This window comes from Simochromis diagramma, unplaced genomic scaffold (genome assembly GCF_900408965.1).
Source record: "Simochromis diagramma unplaced genomic scaffold, fSimDia1.1 OVJJ01000337.1, whole genome shotgun sequence".
NCBI lineage: Eukaryota > Metazoa > Chordata > Actinopteri > Cichliformes > Cichlidae > Simochromis > Simochromis diagramma.
In genome coordinates, this window is record NW_024386982.1 from 495832 (window position 1) to 517772 (window position 21941).

Below are 21941 nucleotides of genomic sequence, written 5' to 3' on the forward strand. Positions count from 1 at the left end.
TGTTCTCAATGAACCCAAAAAACTCATTAATATCAAAGCTGAATGTTTTTGGAAGTAGTTTTTAGTTTGTTTTTAGTTTTAGCTATTTTAGGGGGATATCTGTGTGTGCAGGTGACTATTACTGTGCATAATTATTAGGCAACTTAACAAAAAACAAATATATACCCATTTCAATTATTTATTTTTACCAGTGAAACCAATATAACATCTCCACATTCACAAATATACATTTCTGACATTCAAAAACAAAACAAAAACAAATCAGCGACCAATATAGCCACCTTTCTTTGCAAGGACACTCAAAAGCCTGCCATCCATGGATTCTGTCAGTGTTTTGATCTGTTCACCATCAACATTGCGTGCAGCAGCAACCACAGCCTCCCAGACACTGTTCAGAGAGGTGTACTGTTTTCCCTCCTTGTAAATCTCACATTTGATGATGGACCACAGGTTTTCAATGGGGTTCAGATCAGGTGAACAAGGAGGCCATGTCATTAGTTTTTCTTCTTTTATACCCTTTCTTGCCAGCCACGCCGTGGAGTACTTGGACGCGTGTGATGGAGCATTGTCCTGCATGAAAATCATGTTTTTCTTGAAGGATGCAGACTTCTTCCTGTACCACTGCTTGAAGAAGGTGTCTTCCAGAAACTGGCAGTAGGACTGGGAGTTGAGCTTGACTCCATCCTCAACCCGAAAAGGCCCCACAAGCTCATCTTTGATGATACCAGCCCAAACCAGTACTCCACCTCCACCTTGCTGGCGTCTGAGTCGGACTGGAGCTCTCTGCCCTTTACCAATCCAGCCACGGGCCCATCCATCTGGCCCATCAAGACTCACTCTCATTTCATCAGTCCATAAAACCTTAGAAAAATCAGTCTTGAGATATTTCTTGGCCCAGTCTTGATGTTTCAGCTTGTGTGTCTTGTTCAGTGGTGGTCGTCTTTCAGCCTTTCTTACCTTGGCCATGTCTCTGAGTATTGCACACCTTGTGCTTTTGGGCACTCCAGTGATGTTGCAGCTCTGAAATATGGCCAAACTGGTGGCAAGTGGCATCTTGGCAGCTGCACGCTTGACTTTTCTCAGTTCATGGGCAGTTATTTTGCGCCTTGGTTTTTCCACACGCTTCTTGCGACCCTGTTAACTATTTTGAATGAAATGCTTGATTGTTCGATGATCACGCTTCACAAGCTTTGCAATTTTGAGACTGCTGCATCCCTCTGCAAGATATCTCACTATTTTTGACTTTTCTGAGCCTGTCAAGTCCTTCTTTTGACCCATTTTGCCAAAGGAAAGGACGTTGCCTAATAATTATGCACACCTGATATAGGGTGTTGATGTCATTAGACCACACCCCTTCTCATTACAGAGATGCACATCACCTAATATGCTTAATTGGTAGTAGGCTTTCGAGCCTATACAGCTTGGAGTGAGACAACATGCATGAAGAGGATGATGTGGACAAAATACTCATTTGCCTAATAATTCTGCACTCCCTGTATAAAAATGTAACAGTGCAAATGCAAATTCCTTGCTGATAGTTTAACCAAAAGGCATTTTCAGTGGAAATGGGCTGACATATCCTGAGCATAACCATGTATAATATCCACAAAAGTTAAAAAGAGGTGCTTTGCAATATGAAACTGCAGTGTGCCAAATAAATAAGTCAAGTCCGTATTTTTTGGACCGTAAGGTGCACAGCATTATAAGGCACATTAAGCGAATCAAATCAGTCAGATACAGTGGGGCAAAAAAGTATTTAGTCAGCCACCGATTGTGCAAGTTCCCCCACCTAAAATGATGACAGAGGTCAGTAATTTGCACCAGAGGTACACTTCAACTGTGAGAGACAGAATGTGAAAAAAAAATCCATGAATTCACATGGTAGGATTTGTAAAGAATTTATTCGTAAATCAGGGTGGAAAATAAGTATTTGGTCACCTCAAACAAGGAAAATCTCTGGCTCTCACAGACCTGTAACGTCTTCTGTAAGAAGCTTTTCTGTCCCCCACTCGTTACCTGTATGAATGGCACCTGTTTGAACCCATCATCTGTATAAAAGACACCTGTCCACAGCCTCAAACAGTCAGACTCCAAACTCCGCCATGGCCAAGACCAAAGAGCTTTCGAAGGACACCAGGAAAAGTATTGTAGACCTGCACCAGACTGGGAAGAGTGAATCTACAATAGGCAAGCAGCTTGGTGTGAAAAAATCAACTGTGGGAGCAATCATCAGAAAATGGAAGACATACAAGACCACTGATAATCTCCCTCGATCTGGGGCTCCACGCAAGATCTCATCCCGTGGGGTCAAAATGATCACGAGAACGGTGAGCAAAGATCCCAGAACCACACGGGGGGACCTGGTGAATGACCTGCAGAGAGCTGGGACCAAAGTAACAAAGGTCACCATCAGTAACACACTACAACGGCAGGGAATCAAATCCCGCAGTGCCAGACGTGTTCCGCTGCTGAAGCCAGTGCATGTCCAGGCCCGTCTGAAGTTTGCCAGAGAGCACATGGATGATACAGCAGAGGATTGGGAGAATGTCATGTGGTCAGATGAAACCAAAGTAGAACTTTTTGGTATAAACTCAACTCGTCGTGTTTGGAGGAAGAAGAATACTGAGTTGCATCCCAAGAACACCATACCTACTGTGAAGCATGGGGGTGGAAACATCATGCTATGGGGCTGTTTTTCTGCCAAGGGGACAGGACGACTGATCCGTGTTAAGGACAGAATGAATGGGGCCATGTATCGTGAGATTTTGAGCCAAAACCTCCTTCCATCAGTGAGAACTTTGAAGATGAAACGAGGCTGGGTCTTCCAACATGACAATGATCCAAAGCACACCGCCCGGGCAACAAAGGAGTGGCTCCGTAAGAAGCATTTGAAAGTCCTGGAGTGGCCTAGCCAGTCTCCAGACCTCAACCCCATAGAAAATCTGTGGTGGGAGTTGAAAGTCCGTGTTGCTCGGCGACAGCCCCAAAACATCACTGCTCTCGAGAAGATCTGCATGGAGGAATGGGCCAAAATACCAGCTTGTGTGTGCAAACCTGGTAAAGACCTATAGTGAACGTTTGACCTCTGTTATTGCCAACAAAGGTTATGTTACAAAGTATTGAGTTGTATTTTTGTTATTGACCAAATACTTATTTTCCACCCTGATTTACGAATAAATTCTTTACAAATCCTACCATGTGGATTCATGGATTTTTTTTTTTTTTTCCACATTCTGTCTCTCACAGTTGAAGTGTACCTCTGGTGCAAATTACTGACCTCTGTCATCCTTTTAGGTGGGGGAACTTGCACAATCGGTGGCTGACTAAATACTTTTTTGCCCCACTGTAAGTCTATCTTCTTGCTTCCTCCACTTCTGTACCATTGACTCATTAATGCTGAATTCTCTGTTCCCATGTTCTACTGCGCGATTGATAGCCTTGAGTTTAAAATGTGCTTCATACGCATGTCTCTTAACAGGTGCCATTTTGGGGTCCTTATACACACACACAATACGGTAATATTATGTTGAAGCGCAGTACGTATTACTCCGCTAGGCTCCTGACTACGGTAGCTGTTATGCTCTGACAATCCATCAAGTAGCGTGGCTTCGTAGCTTACCAAAGTCATACTAAGACATTTTTTGACAGATTTTTGTGCATAAAATGAGTTCCAGGTCAGTAAGCACAACCAGAATTCATACATAAGGCGCACCAGATTTTAAGGTGCACTGTTCATTTTTGAGAAAATTAAAGGCTTTTAAGAGGCTTTTAAGAGTGCCTTATTATAATAATAATTATAATAATAATAATAATAATGGATTGCATTTATATAGCGCTTTTTGAGACCCTCAAAGCGCTTTACAATGCCACTATTCATTCACTCTCACATTCACACACTGGTGGAGGCAGCTATAGTTGCAGCCGCAGCTGCCCTGGGGCAGACTGACAGAAGCGAGGCTGCCATATCGCGCCATCGGCCCCTCTGGCCAACACCAGTAGGCTGTACGTGAAGTGTTTTGCCCAAGGACACAATGACTAAGACAAACAGAGCTGGGGATCAAACCGGCAACCTTCTGGTTACAAGATGAGCTTCCCAACCCCCTGAACCACGGTCGCCCCATTATAGTGCAGAAAATACGTTAATAACGACGGTCCACTTGCATGTTCTACAAAAAATGTGCTTTGGTGGGTATCTGACGGACAAAAACCAAACCAGTTTCACATCACTGAAGTTGCAGGTTTTTGAAAACAATTCTTGTTCATCTGTTTCATTCAACAATCCACCTTTGCCCTTCTTGTTTTCCGTCGCCGCCATGCTTTTTCTGCCATGTGCGTATGAAAACAAAGGCACCGCGCATGCGCATTTTATGTCATTTTCTTATCATTGCCTAACATTATAAAGTATAAAGTGAAGTATAATATGGCCCAGCTGTAGTATGAGGTGTATGTAAATATACCAAAGCTTTAGACTACTCTGAACACCTGTTTTGGTACTCATCTCTTTCTCCTTCAGTATAGGTATAAAGCATGTCTAAAGTTTAAAAGTGTTAAATTCACTTTCTTGGGATGTCATGTCCAGTTGACAATGGAGCGTGCAGAAACAGAGACACGCCAGCATCTGAACAACAAGATAGAACAACTGGAGTCAGAACTGGCTTCGATGAAGACCAGACTAGAACAGGAAGTGGCACAGAGACATGCCCTTGGGCGTACTATGGACGTATGTATAATATTTGTGTTTATTTCTTTCATTGTAAACGTTGTTGGAGAGCGCATGGCTCAAGTAGACTGATAGACTGTGTGTGTGTGTGTGTGTGTGTGTGTGTGTGTGTGTGTGTGTGTGTGTGTGTGTGTGTTATAAGAGTTTCATTCCTTGTTCCTTTGTAACCTCCATTTGCTCTACAGGCTCAGTTGTTAGAAGCTAAGAAGCAGCTGGAGACCCAAAACACACTGCAGCAGAAGACCAGGGAGCTGCTGCGTAGCTCTGAACAGCAGGTGGCAGCACTGAAAGCCCAGCTGGCCTCTGCTACCTCCTCTGAGGCTACCACCACCTCCAGCACCACCACCACGCCAGTTACCAGGGCAGTAGGCCTCCGAGCACCGTTGAGAGGTAAGTTATTATGGCCGTACAAAGGGTTAATGTACCTGTATACTCAAAGTCAGCTGTAAAACAATAGTAATGTCTCCCACAGTGCGCTCTCCAGTCCCAGCAGCCTCCCAGCTACCCAGCCAATCAGAGCAGGAGCTCTCAGAGGTGAAAGGTCTCCTGCACAGTGTTGAGGAGAAAAAGAGTGAATTAGAGGAGCAGCTGAAGAGTGCTAATGCCTCCGTAGAGCAGTATAGATCCGTGGTGCTGACTCTGGAAGACAGTCTAGAGAAAGAGAAGGAGGTACCACTCCTAAATACTACTAAATACTGTACTTCCTTGCTCTGTGCACCTTTTAACATACTCTCATACTGACCTTTCTTCATGCTTTAGCTACGTTCTCCTCTGGAGGTTCGTCTGAAAGAGTCGGAAGAGGTGCAGAAGCAGCTGGAGAAGAAGATTTTAGAGTTGGAGAAAATGAAGCAGCAAGAGCAAGAGGAAAGAAGAAAGGCTGTGGGTGCAGTGGAGAAACAAGTGAGTTATAATTTAACATGTGTTCTGATACAATCACACGTTTACTTAGTGCTGTGGTCATAAGTTTGCATATATACACTTATCAGGGATAAATGTTATAGTAATTTAGACTTTTACTGATCTCTTAGAATAGAGTGGAACAATTGAACAGCATACATCTTTAATGACTTTAAAAACAAGTGCCCGTGTGGGCAGCTGCAAAGTTGAGCTTGAAAGTGTTAATTTTGGACTAGGGGGTTCTTTCTTGGATGTCACCCACTCAGTCCACAGCTACATTAAACTTGCTTCAATGTGGACCGTGACAGTGGTGTTTCAGCAGTTTCCGGGCTTGAGCCTTGGAGGTTCTTGTGTTAGTTTGCCATGCTCTGGAAAAAGACACACTGAATAACTTGAATTTGAACAAAATTTGGAATCTACATTTGTTTAGAAATTGCTCCACTAAACCTTCCCGACTTGTGTAAATCTATAATTTCTTAGATCTTTGCTGAATTTCTGGGACTTTCCCATTGTTGTATATTGGTCAATCTAATTTTCATTTCAGACAAATACATTTTTATGCTGGCAAAGAAAAACTAGCAGTTAGAGTCAATCATGATGGCCAATGAGAAGTAAATAGGCTTTGACTGTGTCGAGTTAAAATACATTGTAGAACCTTCGGCACCACTTTGTAAAACATTTAAGTCAGTGTTTGTATATTTGAGCCTGTGTGTATAATTTTTGTAAATGTTGACTCGATGTCGACTTCAAGATTCTACCATACGTACAATACAAAGGCAACAAGAAACGTGAAAAAATAAGCCAGGCAGTCAAAAACTATTTGCACATTTGTATATAAGGTGCTTTTTAAAAATGCTTTAACAGAGCATCAGCTATTTCTACTCTCATGGCAATGATCATTAACTGGCAGCCACATGATTAATTGTGTATGCCATTGTCACTAGGAAAGTAAGCCCTGAAGATGGCTTAATTCAGATTTTTCTACTAATCCCTATACCGTGTGTTTTATCGTCTGCATCCCAAATCAGTATTATCACGATAGCGATAAATTTGCCAAAATACAGAAAAAATTGGTTGTTATTCATTTGACAAAATAAACATAACACATTGACTTGAAATATTCTATGAAAACTACTTTAAAAAGTGCAATAACTTTAAGAAGTATAAAAATAAAATTTCTCCCCCTGTTCTTTGCCTCAGACTGAGGTAAGGCTCTGTCATACTACTTGACTATAAATCTGTGGTTAGTGCATAGTAATTCACAGATAACAATGACTCTGGGAGTGCCGTCTTGATGGTGACAGTTTGGGTAATATCGTCTACGTCCAGGTGAATAGAATCAACCTTTTGGGATTTACTTACCTGGATCATTGAGAATGCATCAAGTCATGCAACTGGCGAGAGACTTGGTGATGCCATGCTGAACTAGCTTACTTTGTTTTAGTTTTGTAGCATTAGCTGCAGAGCTTTCCTCCCAGGCTTTCAGACATTCCTGATACAGGCTTGGGTGCTGATGCTTAAGAAGGTGAAATAAGTTAGAGATATTTCCCCCCTTCGACATTACAGGCTTTTTGCACTCATATTATCGTGGTCTGTTGTGTATATGCTGGTTTGTATCTAAAATAATTCCACACCACTAAAGTAGCTGCTCTTTTGGGAATTGAATCTCCAGCAGTAACGCTTCCAGCCATGTTTGCCTTCACCATCACAACTTTAATAACTTTGTGCTGCATGACCCACGTGAGCATAATTATTATGAATGATATGACAAATTAGTCACCAACAATTGTTTGTTTTTAAAATGCAAATTATAGAATAAGCTCAATTGTTCAGGCACATATAGATCCACGGACAATTTGATAATGCAATGACCGTAATCTCCTTTACTCTCTTTGTACAGGTGTGTGAGCTACAACGCAGTCTGAAAGCCAGTCGGGTAGAGCAGCAGGAGGCTCTGGAGAGGGCAGCTGCTGCTGTAACTCTGGAGCAGAAGGCTGTACAGGACAGCCTGCTGCAGGTACACACACGTACATTGATTAATATACTTGGTTTCTACTGTACTCCTACCAGTTTTTACCCTTCAGCCGTAAAAAGGTGGTGGGGTATTATCATCACCCCACCACCAACTCATAAACAAGGCAACGTAGATCTTGGATTAGCTTGAATCTCAGTGACCTTGACCTAATTTTCAGAAATTCTTGTGAATTTCATAACTCAAAAAAGAAGTTATCTAGATTTTCAAATTGATAACATAGGTGCATCTACTAAAATTCTTGAAGGAGTTTGAGGTCAAGGTCACTGAGATTCAAGGACAGAGTAAGTTTTCCAAAACTCTTGTGGACTTGATAACTTGACAACAAGGTGATGTAGGATTTTGAAAATGATATCATAAGTGTGTCTACTAGGAGGCTGAGGGGTAACGCTGGTGGTTGCCAGTATTTTCTTTTTAATTTTTGCCTACAGTAAGAAAACCACACTTGACATGCAACTGAAGGTCCCTCCCCTTCTCTTCTCCTGTCAGACTAAGCTAGCTGGAGAGGCACAGGCTAAGTATGAGCGGGAGCTAATGCTTCATGCTGCTGATGTGGAGGCTCTACAGGAACTGAAGAAAAAATTCCAACAAGGAGCAGCACAAAAGATGGAGTTAGAGGAGGAATTGAAGAAGACCACCTCCCTCCTGCAGGAGAAAACTGCAGCCTGGAGTACAGCAGAGAAAAAGCTGAAGGTAGAACAACAACCCAATAATCTTAATCGGGCAAGCTAACATCCCTCTTTTCACACAGGTCTGAATAACTGTTTGAGATATATAAAGTTGAACAAACCACATTATGAATCTTAGTTTAAGAAAATTAAAATGTAATTAGAAGACTGTTTGTGAATGATCGTAACAGTCCTTACTATGACTGTCATTCAGGAGGATCTGTCAAATCAGAGCCGTCACTGTGAGGAGTTGGGAAAGCAGAATTCCCTCCTGCATGAACAAATGGATGAAATAGCTGCTAAGAGCCGCCAGCTGCAACAACAACAGCAACCGCAGCAGCTTGACTTGTCATTCAGTGAGGAAGGAAAGACCACTGAGCAAATACTAGAAATACTCAGGTACTGTAACACGAGCTGGTTGATCAGTGTTTGTGTTATTTGTGTTATTGTGTATTGAAAGTATTGAAATAGCTGACACTGCAGTTTATTTTATAATAGAGTATGTAAACATCGTTACCTCTGAAGCACCTTATGATTTATATATTGTACATATATTTATTAGTTTCAGGTCGGCCATTCTTGTATTTTGCTCATTTGTGTTGTTGTGTTTGCACATCTCTGTTGCTTGTGGGGCTCGCACACAAGAATTTCACTCGCATGTGCTGTGCCAGTGTGCCTGCACATGTGATGTGACAATAAAAGTGATTTGATTTGATTTTGATTTTGATGAAATGAAATTCTAATAATTCTTTCATTATAAATCTTTTACTTGTTCAAAGTAGAACTGAGTGTAAAATGTGCGTTTGCGGTGCAGGTTTGTGCGGCGGGAAAAGGATATCGCTATAGCGCAATGTGAGGCGTCTGACGGAGAGGCTCTTCGTTACAAACAGCGAGTGGAACACCAAGAGAGAGAATTAAAGGAACTACAAGAAACCCTAAATGCTGAGAGGGAGAAGATGCAGGTATGAGTTGGGGGAGTGTTTGATCTGTTTTACCTTTGATCAAATAACATATCTTGATCCATGCTCAATCATCCAGGTAAGTAAATCCCAAGAAGTCACTTGGATGAGTGATGAGATGTTTCTCCCATTGAAAACGCTACGTCCAGATGAACAGAATCAACCCTTTGGGATCAAATAACGTAGTCAATTAAAAGCTGGTGTATATAGTGTGGTGACTGTAGATTAGTTAGATTAGTGAAGCTGTGACACCAATATAGTGGGAGGTCCTGGTTTTTGTTGCCGTAAGAGTCACCTCTTGCCTCACTCGAAACACCATAATGTTGTAACTTTAGCCGAGTAAATGTAAATAATATCAGTTTGCTCAAAAAACAAAACAACAAGTTATTTTTGGAGGAAAAAGAGGCCTTGATTAATATTTGAGAATCTACTACAGAATGAAGAGCTTCATTATACTTTGTAAAACTTTACTTCCACAAATTTGTTACTATGCAACTTCTTGAGCACTGTGAGGTTGATAGTCAGTTCAGAAACTTGTATTGTAAGTACAGAGCGTCCGTACCGGATTTAGCAAGAAAGAGTGTTTTTTTTTTTTTTTTTTTTTTTTTAAATAAGCAGCAAGTAGGATGCTAGTGTGACTTTTAAATGTGCAAAAGACATAATAGAGAATACTGTTTGTTACTTCTCTGTATATTTTTCTTCCTCTATGTCAGGCTACAGCAAAAACTCTAGTGCAGCAGGAAGAGCAGCTAAAGAAGCTGGAGACTATCAGTGCTCTTCGGGAAACCAACAAGATGCTGAAAATGGACCGAGATAAACTGGAGCAAGAACTGCAGCAAGCTCAGGCTAAAGTGAGTTTGCACTGCACTGCATGTTTGTCTTCATGTTTGTCTTGGCCAGTTCCGTCTTCTTTTTTTCTAACTGTAACCTTTCTCTCCAAGAGCTATAACTGACAAAATAACTTATCTTCAATGCATAATATTTTCAAAAAAAAAAAAAATTGAACGTTACAATCTGCAATAATAAACAGCTGAAGAGAAATGGCTCTGCTACTGGAAACAAGTTCAAATAATGTACCCCCCTTTACCTGACATACTTCACCTTAAGCAGTTACAGCAAATTTCTATAACAAAATGTTGTGGAGTCAGTTACAATACAGATCGTCACTACAGCATACCTGGAAGCCTACTGCAACTACTCTTGTGTACAGTATATACCACGTTGGTTACTTTTTGTGCTGCTGCAATATTATCAGGCAGTTCTATTTATATCCGTCAATAAGAGGCAAGAAGCCGCTGCTATGTTCTCCTAAACAATAGATGCCACCGCTCAAGCAATATCACAACATAAGCACTTGTATAGGAAGGGAAGAAGTCAAAACCAGAAGAAATGACTTTTTTTTTTCCCCCCACAAAGTTACAAGTTTTCAAACTGTAGCAATATCTCACTGTAATTGTATATATCTCTAAGCTTCTGTACTGGAATGTCATTAAAATGGCGGTAAAAAACCAACACGATCGTATACTTGTGTCTTCAACCGAGCTTTGCAAAGTGCCAAGTTACAGAAATTAAAAGGTGCACATCAGCTGAAGTGATACAAATACAGAGAGTCTGGTGTCAAACATGCAGCAAGCTTTAAAACGCCCAACATTGTGTCTCACCAGATCACAAAACTCCAGTCAGACATCAGCCCTCTGCATCACTCTCTGTCTGTGCTGTCAGAGAAGAATGGCTCCCTGCAGGCTGACAAGAGGCTGTTGGAGGAAGACCTTAAACGATTAAAAGCAAAAAATCAGGTAATGCCACTCTATGGAGGAGGTTGAGTACATGTGTAAATGCTTTTTTTTCTCTCTCTCTCATTTCTGCAACACTATAGTGGCTCCATAGTGTAGTAGTTTATACATTCAGTCAGCAAGCAAAAGATTTAGAAGATTTGTGATTTTTATTTTTACAGCAACTGATCAGCCAACAGAAAGACGGTGATGTTGAGGAGAGACAGAAACTCACCACGGAGAGAGAGGCTCAACAGAAGCGCATCACACAGCTGGCTGAGGAGACAGCCAAGCTGAAGGCTGAGCTGGCCAGGTAGAGCAACACACACAGGCGCACACACAGGGTTACACCTGTTATATACACTAACGCCACAAAGGTGAACTGAACGTAACTGAATGCATATACCTACTAGGTACTTTCCCAACTCTAGTTTCTTTTGTGTGGTTTGTACCAGACTTTTGCAGCTTTGCTGCCTAAGTGATCGGAACCTAATTTCCAGCAACTCAGTAGAAAATTGATCAATGCATCCAAAAAAATAACCTTACACAGATGATTATGTGTGAATCAGATCCAGTGCGAGTGGAAATTCAGCTCAGTCGCAGCTACATGGCCTCAGAGAGTCTGTTGCCCGCCTGACGTCCGAAAGAGACTCTCTGAAGAAAGACCTGGAAACAAAAAACAATGACATTGTGGAGAAGAACAAGACCATAACCCAGGTGAAGAAGATTGGGCGACGCTATAAAACCCAGTACGAGGAGCTCAAAGCCCAGCATGACAAGGTGCGGCGATAGGTTTGTGGAAACGGTTTGGACCCATTGAGCGTGGAGAACAACTGCAATGGGGATTTATGTTTGTCTTTTCCAGCTGGTCAGTGAAACAGCTACTAAAGCAGGAAGCGAGGTGGCTCCAAACCAGGAGGTACAGCAGGAGTTGAAAAAAGCTCAGGAGCAGCTCAGCAAGACCCAGGAGGAGCTGAGTGCCCTGAAAGGAGAAGTGCAGAAAAAACAGGAGGAGGTGAGCAAAGTTAAACATGACCAGCGCAAGTCTTTATTTTTTTTCCCAACTTAATTTTTTATCATATTTACCAAAAAATAAAAAAGGCTCATGGAGGGAGTATTTAAGATATTTGGAACAAAAAAGTTCTGCTCTATGCATCTAGATCAATTCCTATCCAGTTAATCAGCAGTCCACCCAAATAACTTTGATACTTAATGATTGAAGTCAATTCAGAGCAAAAAATATCTCCTAGTTTTATTTATCACACATAATTATGTGTGATATTTATGTGTATTGAGATACACAGAGATGCAATAGTGGTTCTGTTTCTTTTAGTTTAATTGTCAGTTTTTCACCAGGCCCAGAAGTCCCTGCAGGAGCTGGAAGGAGCCCAGAAGGAAAACCAGCAGCTCAAGGAAAAGGTCCAGGAGGTCCAAAACCAGCTGACACAGGTACGGTTTGACAAAGTTAGGTGAAACTGCCTGCAAGTCTTTGTTCACAGATGGGAAAAATGAACACCATATTCAGATAGCTGCTAGCTCAGATAGCAGATAGCGTGTAGATTCATCATGCCATTGGCTTTGTCATGTCTTTGATTCTACAGCTCCAGTCCCAGCTGTCCCAGACCCAGACTCAACTGCAGCAGAATCAGAACCAACTAACCCAAAATCAGAAAGAGCTTCAACAAGCTAAGAGTCACACCCAGCAGGTGAGAATTCTTGCAGGAACAGGGATTTTATCCATTTGCTAGATTTGTGGTTGACCTTTTATTTATTTGGACTATTGGTCTAAAGACTGTTAATGCACATGAGCTCCATCACCAGATCTAAAAGAATCCCAGCCAGTATCTGAGAATAGGCCTACAGTAACCACATTACCTGCTTCCTTTTTTCTTAAAGGTGCAGAACCAGTTAAAAACAGCTCAGTCTCAAGCTCAAGCCCGTCAGAACCAGATTCAGCAGCTCCAAAGGGAGCTTCAGCAGGCTAAAGAAACCCTTCAGCAGAACCTCACCAGTCAGAAAGAGCTTCAGCAGACCCACCAAACCAGCCAACAGAGCCACGACCAGGAAATCTCTAGCCTCAAGACTGCTCTGAGCCAAGCAGAGAGTAAGGTGAGCAACAATTATTAACAATGTGAGGTCATGTGATGATGTGATGACCCCCCCAACTCTGTGATGTCAAAGAGTTATCTTTTTTTTTTCTGGTGCTGATATGCACCAAAACTATTTTTGACAAAACAAATTCTTTGCACATTTCACATCTTCATGTAATATTTGTGTAAATATTGTCCTAGTATGATAAAAGGCTCAGTTTACATCACAACAGTTTACTTCTGCAGTCTGACAGCTTGGTGATGAGCCTTCTTCTTTTAACAGTATGTAGTATTTTTGTCATATTTGCAGTAAACTAACAAGTAGTTTCTGTATCTGTGCTTACCTCCTAACAGGTGACTGAGCTTCAAGGCCAGTTGGAGAGCTTGCAGAAGGTTAGGAAAGAGATCAACATCATTCAATCAATTTTCAGTGGATTAGTAATGCCAGTCATATCCCCTTGTATTTTTACCTCTGTTATGTGATCGTCTTCAATCAAAAACAACGATCATTCAACGTGGTTTTCCGTTTGTGCTAAACAGATAAAGTTGCAGGAAGACTGAATCTGACAAATTGTAGTGAGTAGTGAGTGAAGGTTGTGTTGGTGTGGCCAAAAAGGGTAGAGCAACAAACATAAAAACCAGACTTTGACTTTGACTGTAGTTGAAACCAATAGTAAATACAGGATTATTTGGTTTACACTTAACAACTGTCAGTCAGAGTTTGGTTACAACAACTACTTGGTTATTTGTGAGAAAAGGTTCTAGTTTGTGTTAAAGTAGACTTCACAATGTTATTTTAAAAAGGCCTTTCTACCAGACAGACCTGAAGGGAAACCTTTGCCATGAGCAGTCTTTTTTCCCCAAGTGGCAAAGTGATGACACTGAATACTCGAACAGTTTGTTTGTTTTTTGCGTTTTTTACTGTAATCGTCTAAACACTAACCAAGCAAGTAGTCAATTTGAGGAAGAAGACTATATTAGGAACTATGAGTTGTTAATTAATGTCCTCTTCTTTCCTTTAAAATGTTATTTAACATAATACTTTTTTTCTCAGTGAAATTTGGAGAAAAAGATTTAGGCAATTCAAATGTCTTGCATAAAATGGTATTTTAATCTTTTTGGCATGTTTACCTCCCCTTCAGACGGTTGTTGAGCGTGAAGCAGACATAAAACATCTGAAGGAGCAGCTAACTGAAGCCAAACAAGCTAATGAATCAAGCCGAACCGCACAGGCCAGCCAAAACCAGAGTTCCCAGTCTGTCCACTCAAGTGATGCTACCACAGCTGCTGAGGCAAACCAGGCACAACAAGAGGAGCTTGCAAAACTCAGACAGGAGGTATCTGAGAATCCTACATACTCCAAACTACATTCTAGTCAAACTGTCGTTCGATTTCCCTCCATAATCGTTTAATGCAAGCACAGTCTCTTATGTTGAATTTTACGCACTAAATTTAAATGAGATGTTGTGAAAGCAGTTTTTTTTATTTATTTATTTTTTTTATGAATGTTTTCGCTAGCTATCCGAGAGCAAAATCAGAGAGGAGCAGCTCAAACAGCAGATGGCCGACAAAGAGGAAAAAACTAAGAAGGCCTTCCTGGGAGCCAAGACCAAAATCAACCAGCTAAACAGTGAGCTCAGAAAAACACTATAATATGAAAATCTGCTGACAAATATCACCAAACAAACAAGCAAATATGCTTAGCGTGACTAAAATTTGTGACTTGCTTCCTTTACCTTCAGGTGCTAAAGAGCAGCTCAGTCAGGAGGTAGAAGAACTGAAGCAGAGTAAAGAGGAGCTGGAGGTGAGAATGAATGCCCTCAAATCTCAGTATGAAGGACGACTTCTTCGGCTGGACAGAGAGCTTAGGGAACGGAGAGAGACACAAACGCACTCTGACACCAGAGAAGAAACACAGGACCAGAGTGGAGCTAAGGTACAGGATGGACTTGAAGGCACACATTACATAGAGCACGTTTTGAAAAAACTCACCCTTTTCTTGTTATAATTGTCTAAAGGTATGCTAAAACTCAATTTGTTATTTCAATGTGCATGTATGTTTGTATGTCGCAAAATTAAGAAGAAAACCAAAGTGGTATAAGAAAACCTTCTTTACAAGCTAAGATGAAAATATTACAGAAGCAAAGTGTGACTGACTGTGCTAGACCAACACCAGAAATAGAGCCTTTATTATGGATAACATAACCCATCATTTTGTGTTATTACAATAGTATTTCTATGAATATTTAAATATTTTATTTTTCAAAATGTTCCAAAATTCAAATGTGAAACCTTGTTTGTCTTAAAATTGAGGTTTTAACAATACAGATATTTTACAAATGGTTATATTTTTAAAATTACAAATTGTATGCTTTAAGTATTTGCAAATTTCTCAAAATATCTTTTTAAAAATACTCTGGAAACAATATTTTACAACTTTGAGAAAGTGTTTTTTTTTTTTTTTCCGAGGAATTGAATAACTTTTTGTCTAAATTGCAACAGTAAAAAAAATGCATTTTTTCCTGTAATTAGTTTGCTTTGGCTTTGCTAAATTTATTTCCATCATGTGATTGTGGTAATGATCAAGAACACACCTGTTTGTCCTTAGATGGGTGATCAGACGAGGTCTGCAGACCAGAGACAGATATCGTTGAAGAGTCCTGCACAAGACAGAGGAAGGTAAACTATAAATTGCTCTGAATGATTGTAAACGTTTCATACAATGTCAAGTCAGTGGACGTAATGAGGCTGTAGTTTGATGAACTTAAAAACCACATTACAAAGACGCCAGTATGAACTCTCAAAGCCTGAAAGAGAGCTTTTCTAAATGTAGAACAGACACAACAAATCGCTTTTCTCCATCAGTTCCACTCTGTCTGAGCCTCCAACTGCCAACATCCGACCCACCCCAAGTACTCCATCTCCTAGCAACAAGCCAAGTCCCTCTCCTGGCAGCAAGGCCACGCCTCGAGCCAGCATCCGTCCTTTGGTTACCCTGGCAACTGTCCCTGTCCCAACACCTATGGCCACAGTAATGCCGACCACACAGACTGAAAGCCAAGAGGGTAAGAACAAGAAGGCCATCCATTCAACAACTTTCTTCTAGAAGAAGACAACTGAAATAAAAGTAGATCTCTGTTGGAGATGCGCTTTGAGATTTTGAAGCAGTATGTGTCAGTATATGTCAAAGTGAAATGTGTTTCTCCTAGCAGTGCTGATGAATACGTCAGCCTCTGTGCACTCTACCAGCTCCAGTATGGTGAATGCACCCACCTCCATATCTCAGCCAAGCAGCACTCAGGCCACAGCGTTTGTTCAGCCCACTCAGCAGCAGGCAGCCAGTCAGGATGCAGGGCCCAGCGTGGAGGCAGAGCGGCCATCTACATCCTCATCTCCCTCCTCTCTGAGTGTAACAGGTCAGAAAGAGAAGCCTGAAACTTTACTCACAAAACACCTCAACAGTAAAGAAACAAAATATAGTACTGAAAATGTTGATGGTCAGATTCTTAACTGAGGTCCTGGTGTGTTTTTGTGATGCCACTAAAGCATCTTCAAAGCGAAGCAGAGATGATGATGAGGAGGAAGAAGAAAGCAGACCCGAGAGCTCACACACACCTCCAACCACCAAAAAGCTACGCCTCAAAGCAACAGCAGCAATGCAGGTAAACACAAAAACCCAGAAACTAGAAATAGAAGTGCTGTCATTCTTAAACTGTTAGTTCTAGGGTATCTTATGTTGTGTGAATGCTGATTAAAGACAGACCTCTTCCAGGCCACTTGAGTTTTACAAACTGATGAAAGTCTGGGAATTTTAACTGATGTCACGAAGAAAAGTCCAGAGCTTCCTATTCGATATCTGCAGTAGGAGTCATTTTAATCTGTTGTGTCAAGAATACATCTGTAAAACCTCAAAAGCTTGGCACGACATTATCAGTTGTTTTGTTGTCTGTGTGTGTTTAATAAATGTAAGTCAAACTATGGCCCTTGGTGTGTTTCAGGTGGAAGGTGATGAGGAGATGGAAGGAGAGCTCAGAGATGAAGAACGGCAAGATTCACCAGATGATAATCAGGTCTGTTGTCAAGTCAACTCTTCTGGTTCAAGTAAATGTTGGTTGTCATATGACCTTAGAACTTAAAGTTAGTCGTTAGCTGATAGCTAGTTATCTCTGCTGATTTCTAAATGCAGAGATGCTTTTGAAAGCAGCTACTTTACCTGATTTTCCAGCTCTAGCCTATGAAAAGGCTGCTTCTGGATAGTTTCTTCAGATGCACAGTATTCAGGCCTTTGGTTCATCTTTCCACTGCCAAGTTACATTTAAGATTTCAGATGTACAGCATGGTGAACAATTCACAATTATAAACCGTATTTCTGAAATGGGTGACTAAAAGCTGTCTTGTGTAAGTTGTAACATGCAGTGGGTGTGATTTGCATCTATTCTGCACATCTTGTTCAAAATCGGGTATGCAGAGAATATTTACCTTAAACACTTGCATGATGCTATGATGTTGGAATATAAAGCGCACATTAAAAAATAAAAAGGCTCACACAACTGAAATGTCTTGTCAGATTGTTTGCATATGAACACAAACAGGCCTGCAAAGGTGTGTGATAAGACCTGATTTTTATGTTTGGGATGTAGGAGCTCCCAGAACAGAGCTTCCCAGTCTTATCGGGGGACGACAAGGAAAGTGAGGAAGAGGGCGTGTCCCAGTCCGTTCCCACTGACCTGATGTCCTCCCAGGGCTCTGCCATCATCCGAGATGTGATTGTGATCGACACCGACAGCGAGAGCCGCGAGAGTAAAGATGGAGAGGAGAAGGAGGAGGAGGAAGAGGAGGAAGAAGAAGATGATGAGGTGCTGCTGCTTGTCACTACCTTATGCAAATGTTTTGAGTTTTAATCTAATGGCAGGTGTTAATTTCTAACTTTGTCTGTTAGTATAAAGAGGAAGAGGATGATGATGAAGATGACAATGATGCTGCTGACAGCGGAATGAGAGCGGGAGAGGAAAGTAACGAGGAGAGCGGAGAGGCCGAAGAGCAGAGGCGGGAGGAACTGACAGAAGGCACTAACACTGAGGAGAGTGTGTGTGGAGCACCCTCAGGCTCACAGCACCCCAGTGAGCCAACAGCCAGTGGTGAGCACCAAGGCCAGCTTACGTCTCATATCATGCATGCTTCTCTCAAAATCGCAACCTGACACACTCATCTCTTCCAGGTGAAGGCAGCGGTGATGCCCCATCAGAGTCCGACCACCCTAGAGACCCTTTACACCTTCCTCCAACTTCTGCCCCCTCACCTTCCTCATCCTCCCTCACACCCCGGATGTCACACACACGAAGGCCCCCACACCCACTCCCACCTCGCCTCTACATCCAGCCTCCTGCTCCTGAGCTGGGTCCCCCACAAACACAGGTGATAACCTAACAGACATTTCTTTTTTTTATTGTTGTTCCATTCAAAATATATGTTTTGGATTTGGAGTGAGCTTACTTATCATGAACAGGAGGCAGGTTTGTTATCCACATCGGCTAAATGAGTGATGCAGTTTAATTAAGAGTTTAGTAGAAAGATGCCAAAAGCATTTTGTTTAGATTCATCTGGGAGTTTTAAGTAAGTCAAATTAATACATATACTGTCCAGTTATTTGGTGTTATATAAAGCCACCTGAAATCACAATGCCAATCAGCAAAGACTGATTAATAATACCGATCAATAGTGAATGGTAAAATCATTACATGGAAATATAAGAGGAGAAGAAAGCAGCACTCTGACAGTAATGGTGTCTGTGTGTGAATCAGAGACAGGCCTCTCAGCTGCGCAGACCATCGTCAGGACGTGGACCTCAGCTGACTCCTGGAATAGGCAGTATGGTAAGAGATGTGTGTTGTGAACTTTGACCATATTATTCAGTTTCTGTGGATCAGCTAGCCTAAATGTGCCTGTGTGTTGTCAGCAGCCTTTCTTTGATGATGATGACAGAATGGTTCCCAGTACTCCCACTCTGGTTGTTCCACATCGTACTGATGGTTTTGCAGAGGCTATACAGTAAGAGAGAGAGAGAGAGACAGACAGACACACACACACACACACACACACACACACACACACACACACACACACACACACACACACACACACACACACACACACACACACCTGGCTCATAATGTCTTCCATCATGGCTGATGTTTGTAGATCGCTGTATAAGATTCTGTATATTATCCTGTAACTTTATTTATTTTTTTATCTTTTTAAAGAGGATTAAGTTTCAGAGAGGCAAATCTAGTGAATATAATGGTTGAAAGGTGACTTTTGTGTTTGTATGGAAGAAACTTGCATTGCTTTCAATGCACTGTGGGCTGGAACACAATAAGCTCAGGTTGTTCGGCCTCCGATGCCTCAAGATGTTAAAGTAAGGAAACTATTTCAAAATATTTCAGTTGAGCTCTGGATGATACTCTACTGTGACAGAGAAGCTCAAAGTGCAAGTCATAAAGGGACTACTTTATAGAGTCAGAAGTGGTCTAGAGTTTGGTCAATAAGTTGATCTTTGAGAGGAGATGGGACAAATATAAATTGATTCAAGGCTGGTTCCCAGAACCTGTTGATTAGGCCTCATATTTTAATTGAATGGACACAATATTAGGATCCCTATGTTTTCTGAAAGCAAAATAAAGAATAATCTAGTTTAGGGCAAAAGACCAACTTCACACAATCTACTGTTTTTAAGGTATGAGTCACTATGATAGTCCATCACGCACTAAAGATTCCCATACTTTACTCCACTGCTTCACTTTAACTTTCCTTCACCCTGTTATTTTGTGTCTTAACTGGACTGTTTCTAGACATAGTGGTATCATATGATCTGACACATTATAGATTTATTAACTCAGGGATTTTTGAGGTGAGATTTTCATGGAGACAGAACAGACAGTGGTCTGCTGCTCCCTGTGTAGAGAAACCTGTCAGTTACAGTGTCCGTATTTCCAGCAACTAGGTAAATAAGTTAAAAGCAATTTAACCTTTTAGAGGGGAAAACTGCAACCTGGTACAAACTAGTTTAAAATGGCAGTGAGAAGTGATTTCCTTTTAGAAAAGCATTCAAGTGGCCAATTTTAGCACTTTTGTAGGGGATTTTTTTTCTTTCTCTAATTGCAGCAACTAATTCTAGAAGGAAGCTGCAGATGAAACATGTGTTCTTGAGTGAAACATGCAGAGAAGGCAAAGGAGACTACAAATGTGGGCTGCTGAAAAGATGCATTTTAACACGTGTTTAAGCAGATGTTTTTGATCTCCTCAGCTCACCTCAGGTAGCAGGTCTGTCCACCAGATTCAGGTTTGGACCCCCTGAAGATCTGCTGCCACAGACTTCAGCCTCACACTCTGACCTGGGACAGCTGGCTTCTCAAGGAGGTACTGCACAAACGCTTAATTGTAACTTGTGCATGCAGTCTGATACTCGAGTTAAAACATTCATTTTTTTTGTGTCAAACTAAATCTGTATGTAGGTCTCGGTATGTATGAATCTCCTCTGTTTCTGGCTGCTCATGATGAAGATGGAGGAGGAAGGAGTGTCCCCACCACACCTTTACAAGTGGCTGCACCAGGTGAGAAAAACACACAAACCCCGAAGACAAGATTTCCTCAGTCGGCGCTGTCCAGCTCTTGGGCTCAAAAGCTCAGTATTCCCTGTGTCTCTGTTTCATCAGTGACAGTCTTCACTGAATCCCTGCCCTCAGACAGCAGTGACAACATGGCGTCCCAGTCAGTTCCCATGGTAACTGCCTCTACTGGAATGGCTGCTGCTACAGATGATGGAGATGAGGTGTTCATGGAGCAGGAAGTGGAGGGGTGAGCTTTTAAGTTTTCAGTTTTAATTTATGTAGGATTTACTGTCAAATGATTTTTTTGGACTCATAAAAATCTAAAAAAGAAGCTTCTCACGTGGTGTTAAAATAGATTTGTGAGAGAAATGTTGACTTTTATTTTAAACCTGACACCGCTGGAAGTTTTCTCTGATTGTGCATGTGTTTCCAGCCCTGGAATTGAGTCTACCCTGGAGAGTCAGACAGACATGGAATCAGCAGGACAGCAAAGTGATGATGCGTCACTGCCATCTACCAGCCAAGACCCTGGTAACGTATTCTGTTTACTGACCGATAGATGTCAAAGCAACCATATCCTGTGCAAAGTTGTTATAAAGGTGAAAACTGTCCTCAATTAATGTACTTTTAATTCTGTAAAATTGGACATTTGAACATTGGGAATCTATGAGGACCAGCCTGAAGTGGCTGGCTTCGAAAGCGAATCAGAGGAACTGCAGTTTTGAGTTTGCGCTGCCTTCATTTTTCAGCCCAGTGCAGTCTCTCTGTTTCCATGCTTAGTCCATATATAATCCATGGTGCAGACTTATAGAACCTTTAAACCCCAACAACACTATTAGCAGTCCTTTTTTTTTCTCCTGTCAATTTAATTAAATGTTTAATATATTAGCTCATTAGTCTGAAAGGGAATTCCATTATTTTGCTAATGAAAGACGTTGAAAAGCAAAGCAAGCAACATTTTTGCTAAACTGAACTCGTCAGCTAAAGCTTTCATATGTGCACAAACTCTTGTGTGATGTTTTTTTTTTTTTTCCCTTCTTTGATTACAGACACAAGCAATATGACGCAGCGTCACACAGTGGCCAGTCAGCCTCTGGTGAGCAGCCTGTCAAGCACAGGACCTCGAGGAGTGAGACTAATCAGCCGCAGAGGTAAGGTGTCAAAGCTTTATTAAAGGACTATCCTTCTGGGATGGT

General features: G+C 41.4%; 1 protein-coding gene across 5 annotated transcripts in view; it reads left to right on the top strand.

Annotated features, from left to right (window-relative positions):
• Window positions 1-21941, top strand: part of tpra (translocated promoter region a, nuclear basket protein) — a 34001-nt gene that overhangs the window by 11753 nt on the left and 307 nt on the right. Inside the window, exons 20-54 of one of the 5 annotated variants that reach the window (XM_040039513.1) lie at window positions 4580-4720; window positions 4906-5110; window positions 5193-5389; window positions 5480-5620; window positions 7518-7634; window positions 8139-8342; window positions 8532-8716; window positions 9132-9279; window positions 9990-10127; window positions 10941-11072; window positions 11231-11361; window positions 11618-11828; window positions 11914-12063; window positions 12405-12497; window positions 12650-12754; window positions 12945-13157; window positions 13493-13531; window positions 14281-14475; window positions 14657-14768; window positions 14881-15074; window positions 15747-15817; window positions 16004-16203; window positions 16348-16554; window positions 16685-16800; window positions 17137-17208; window positions 17779-17994; window positions 18078-18276; window positions 18357-18553; window positions 18940-19011; window positions 19095-19186; window positions 20442-20554; window positions 20650-20748; window positions 20851-20992; window positions 21179-21276; window positions 21795-21896. In XM_040039513.1, coding sequence (XP_039895447.1) covers window positions 4580-4720; window positions 4906-5110; window positions 5193-5389; window positions 5480-5620; window positions 7518-7634; window positions 8139-8342; window positions 8532-8716; window positions 9132-9279; window positions 9990-10127; window positions 10941-11072; window positions 11231-11361; window positions 11618-11828; window positions 11914-12063; window positions 12405-12497; window positions 12650-12754; window positions 12945-13157; window positions 13493-13531; window positions 14281-14475; window positions 14657-14768; window positions 14881-15074; window positions 15747-15817; window positions 16004-16203; window positions 16348-16554; window positions 16685-16800; window positions 17137-17208; window positions 17779-17994; window positions 18078-18276; window positions 18357-18553; window positions 18940-19011; window positions 19095-19186; window positions 20442-20554; window positions 20650-20748; window positions 20851-20992; window positions 21179-21276; window positions 21795-21896 — 5047 coding nt within the window. Of the gene's footprint in view, window positions 1-4579; window positions 4721-4905; window positions 5111-5192; window positions 5390-5479; window positions 5621-7517; window positions 7635-8138; window positions 8343-8531; window positions 8717-9131; window positions 9280-9989; window positions 10128-10940; window positions 11073-11230; window positions 11362-11617; window positions 11829-11913; window positions 12064-12404; window positions 12498-12649; window positions 12755-12944; window positions 13158-13492; window positions 13532-14280; window positions 14476-14656; window positions 14769-14880; window positions 15075-15746; window positions 15818-16003; window positions 16204-16347; window positions 16555-16684; window positions 16801-17136; window positions 17209-17778; window positions 17995-18075; window positions 18277-18356; window positions 18554-18939; window positions 19012-19094; window positions 19187-20441; window positions 20555-20649; window positions 20749-20850; window positions 20993-21178; window positions 21277-21794; window positions 21897-21941 lie in introns of all 5 variants that reach the window. The other 4 variants (XM_040039517.1, XM_040039516.1, XM_040039514.1 and 1 more) reach the window with 4 other exon arrangements.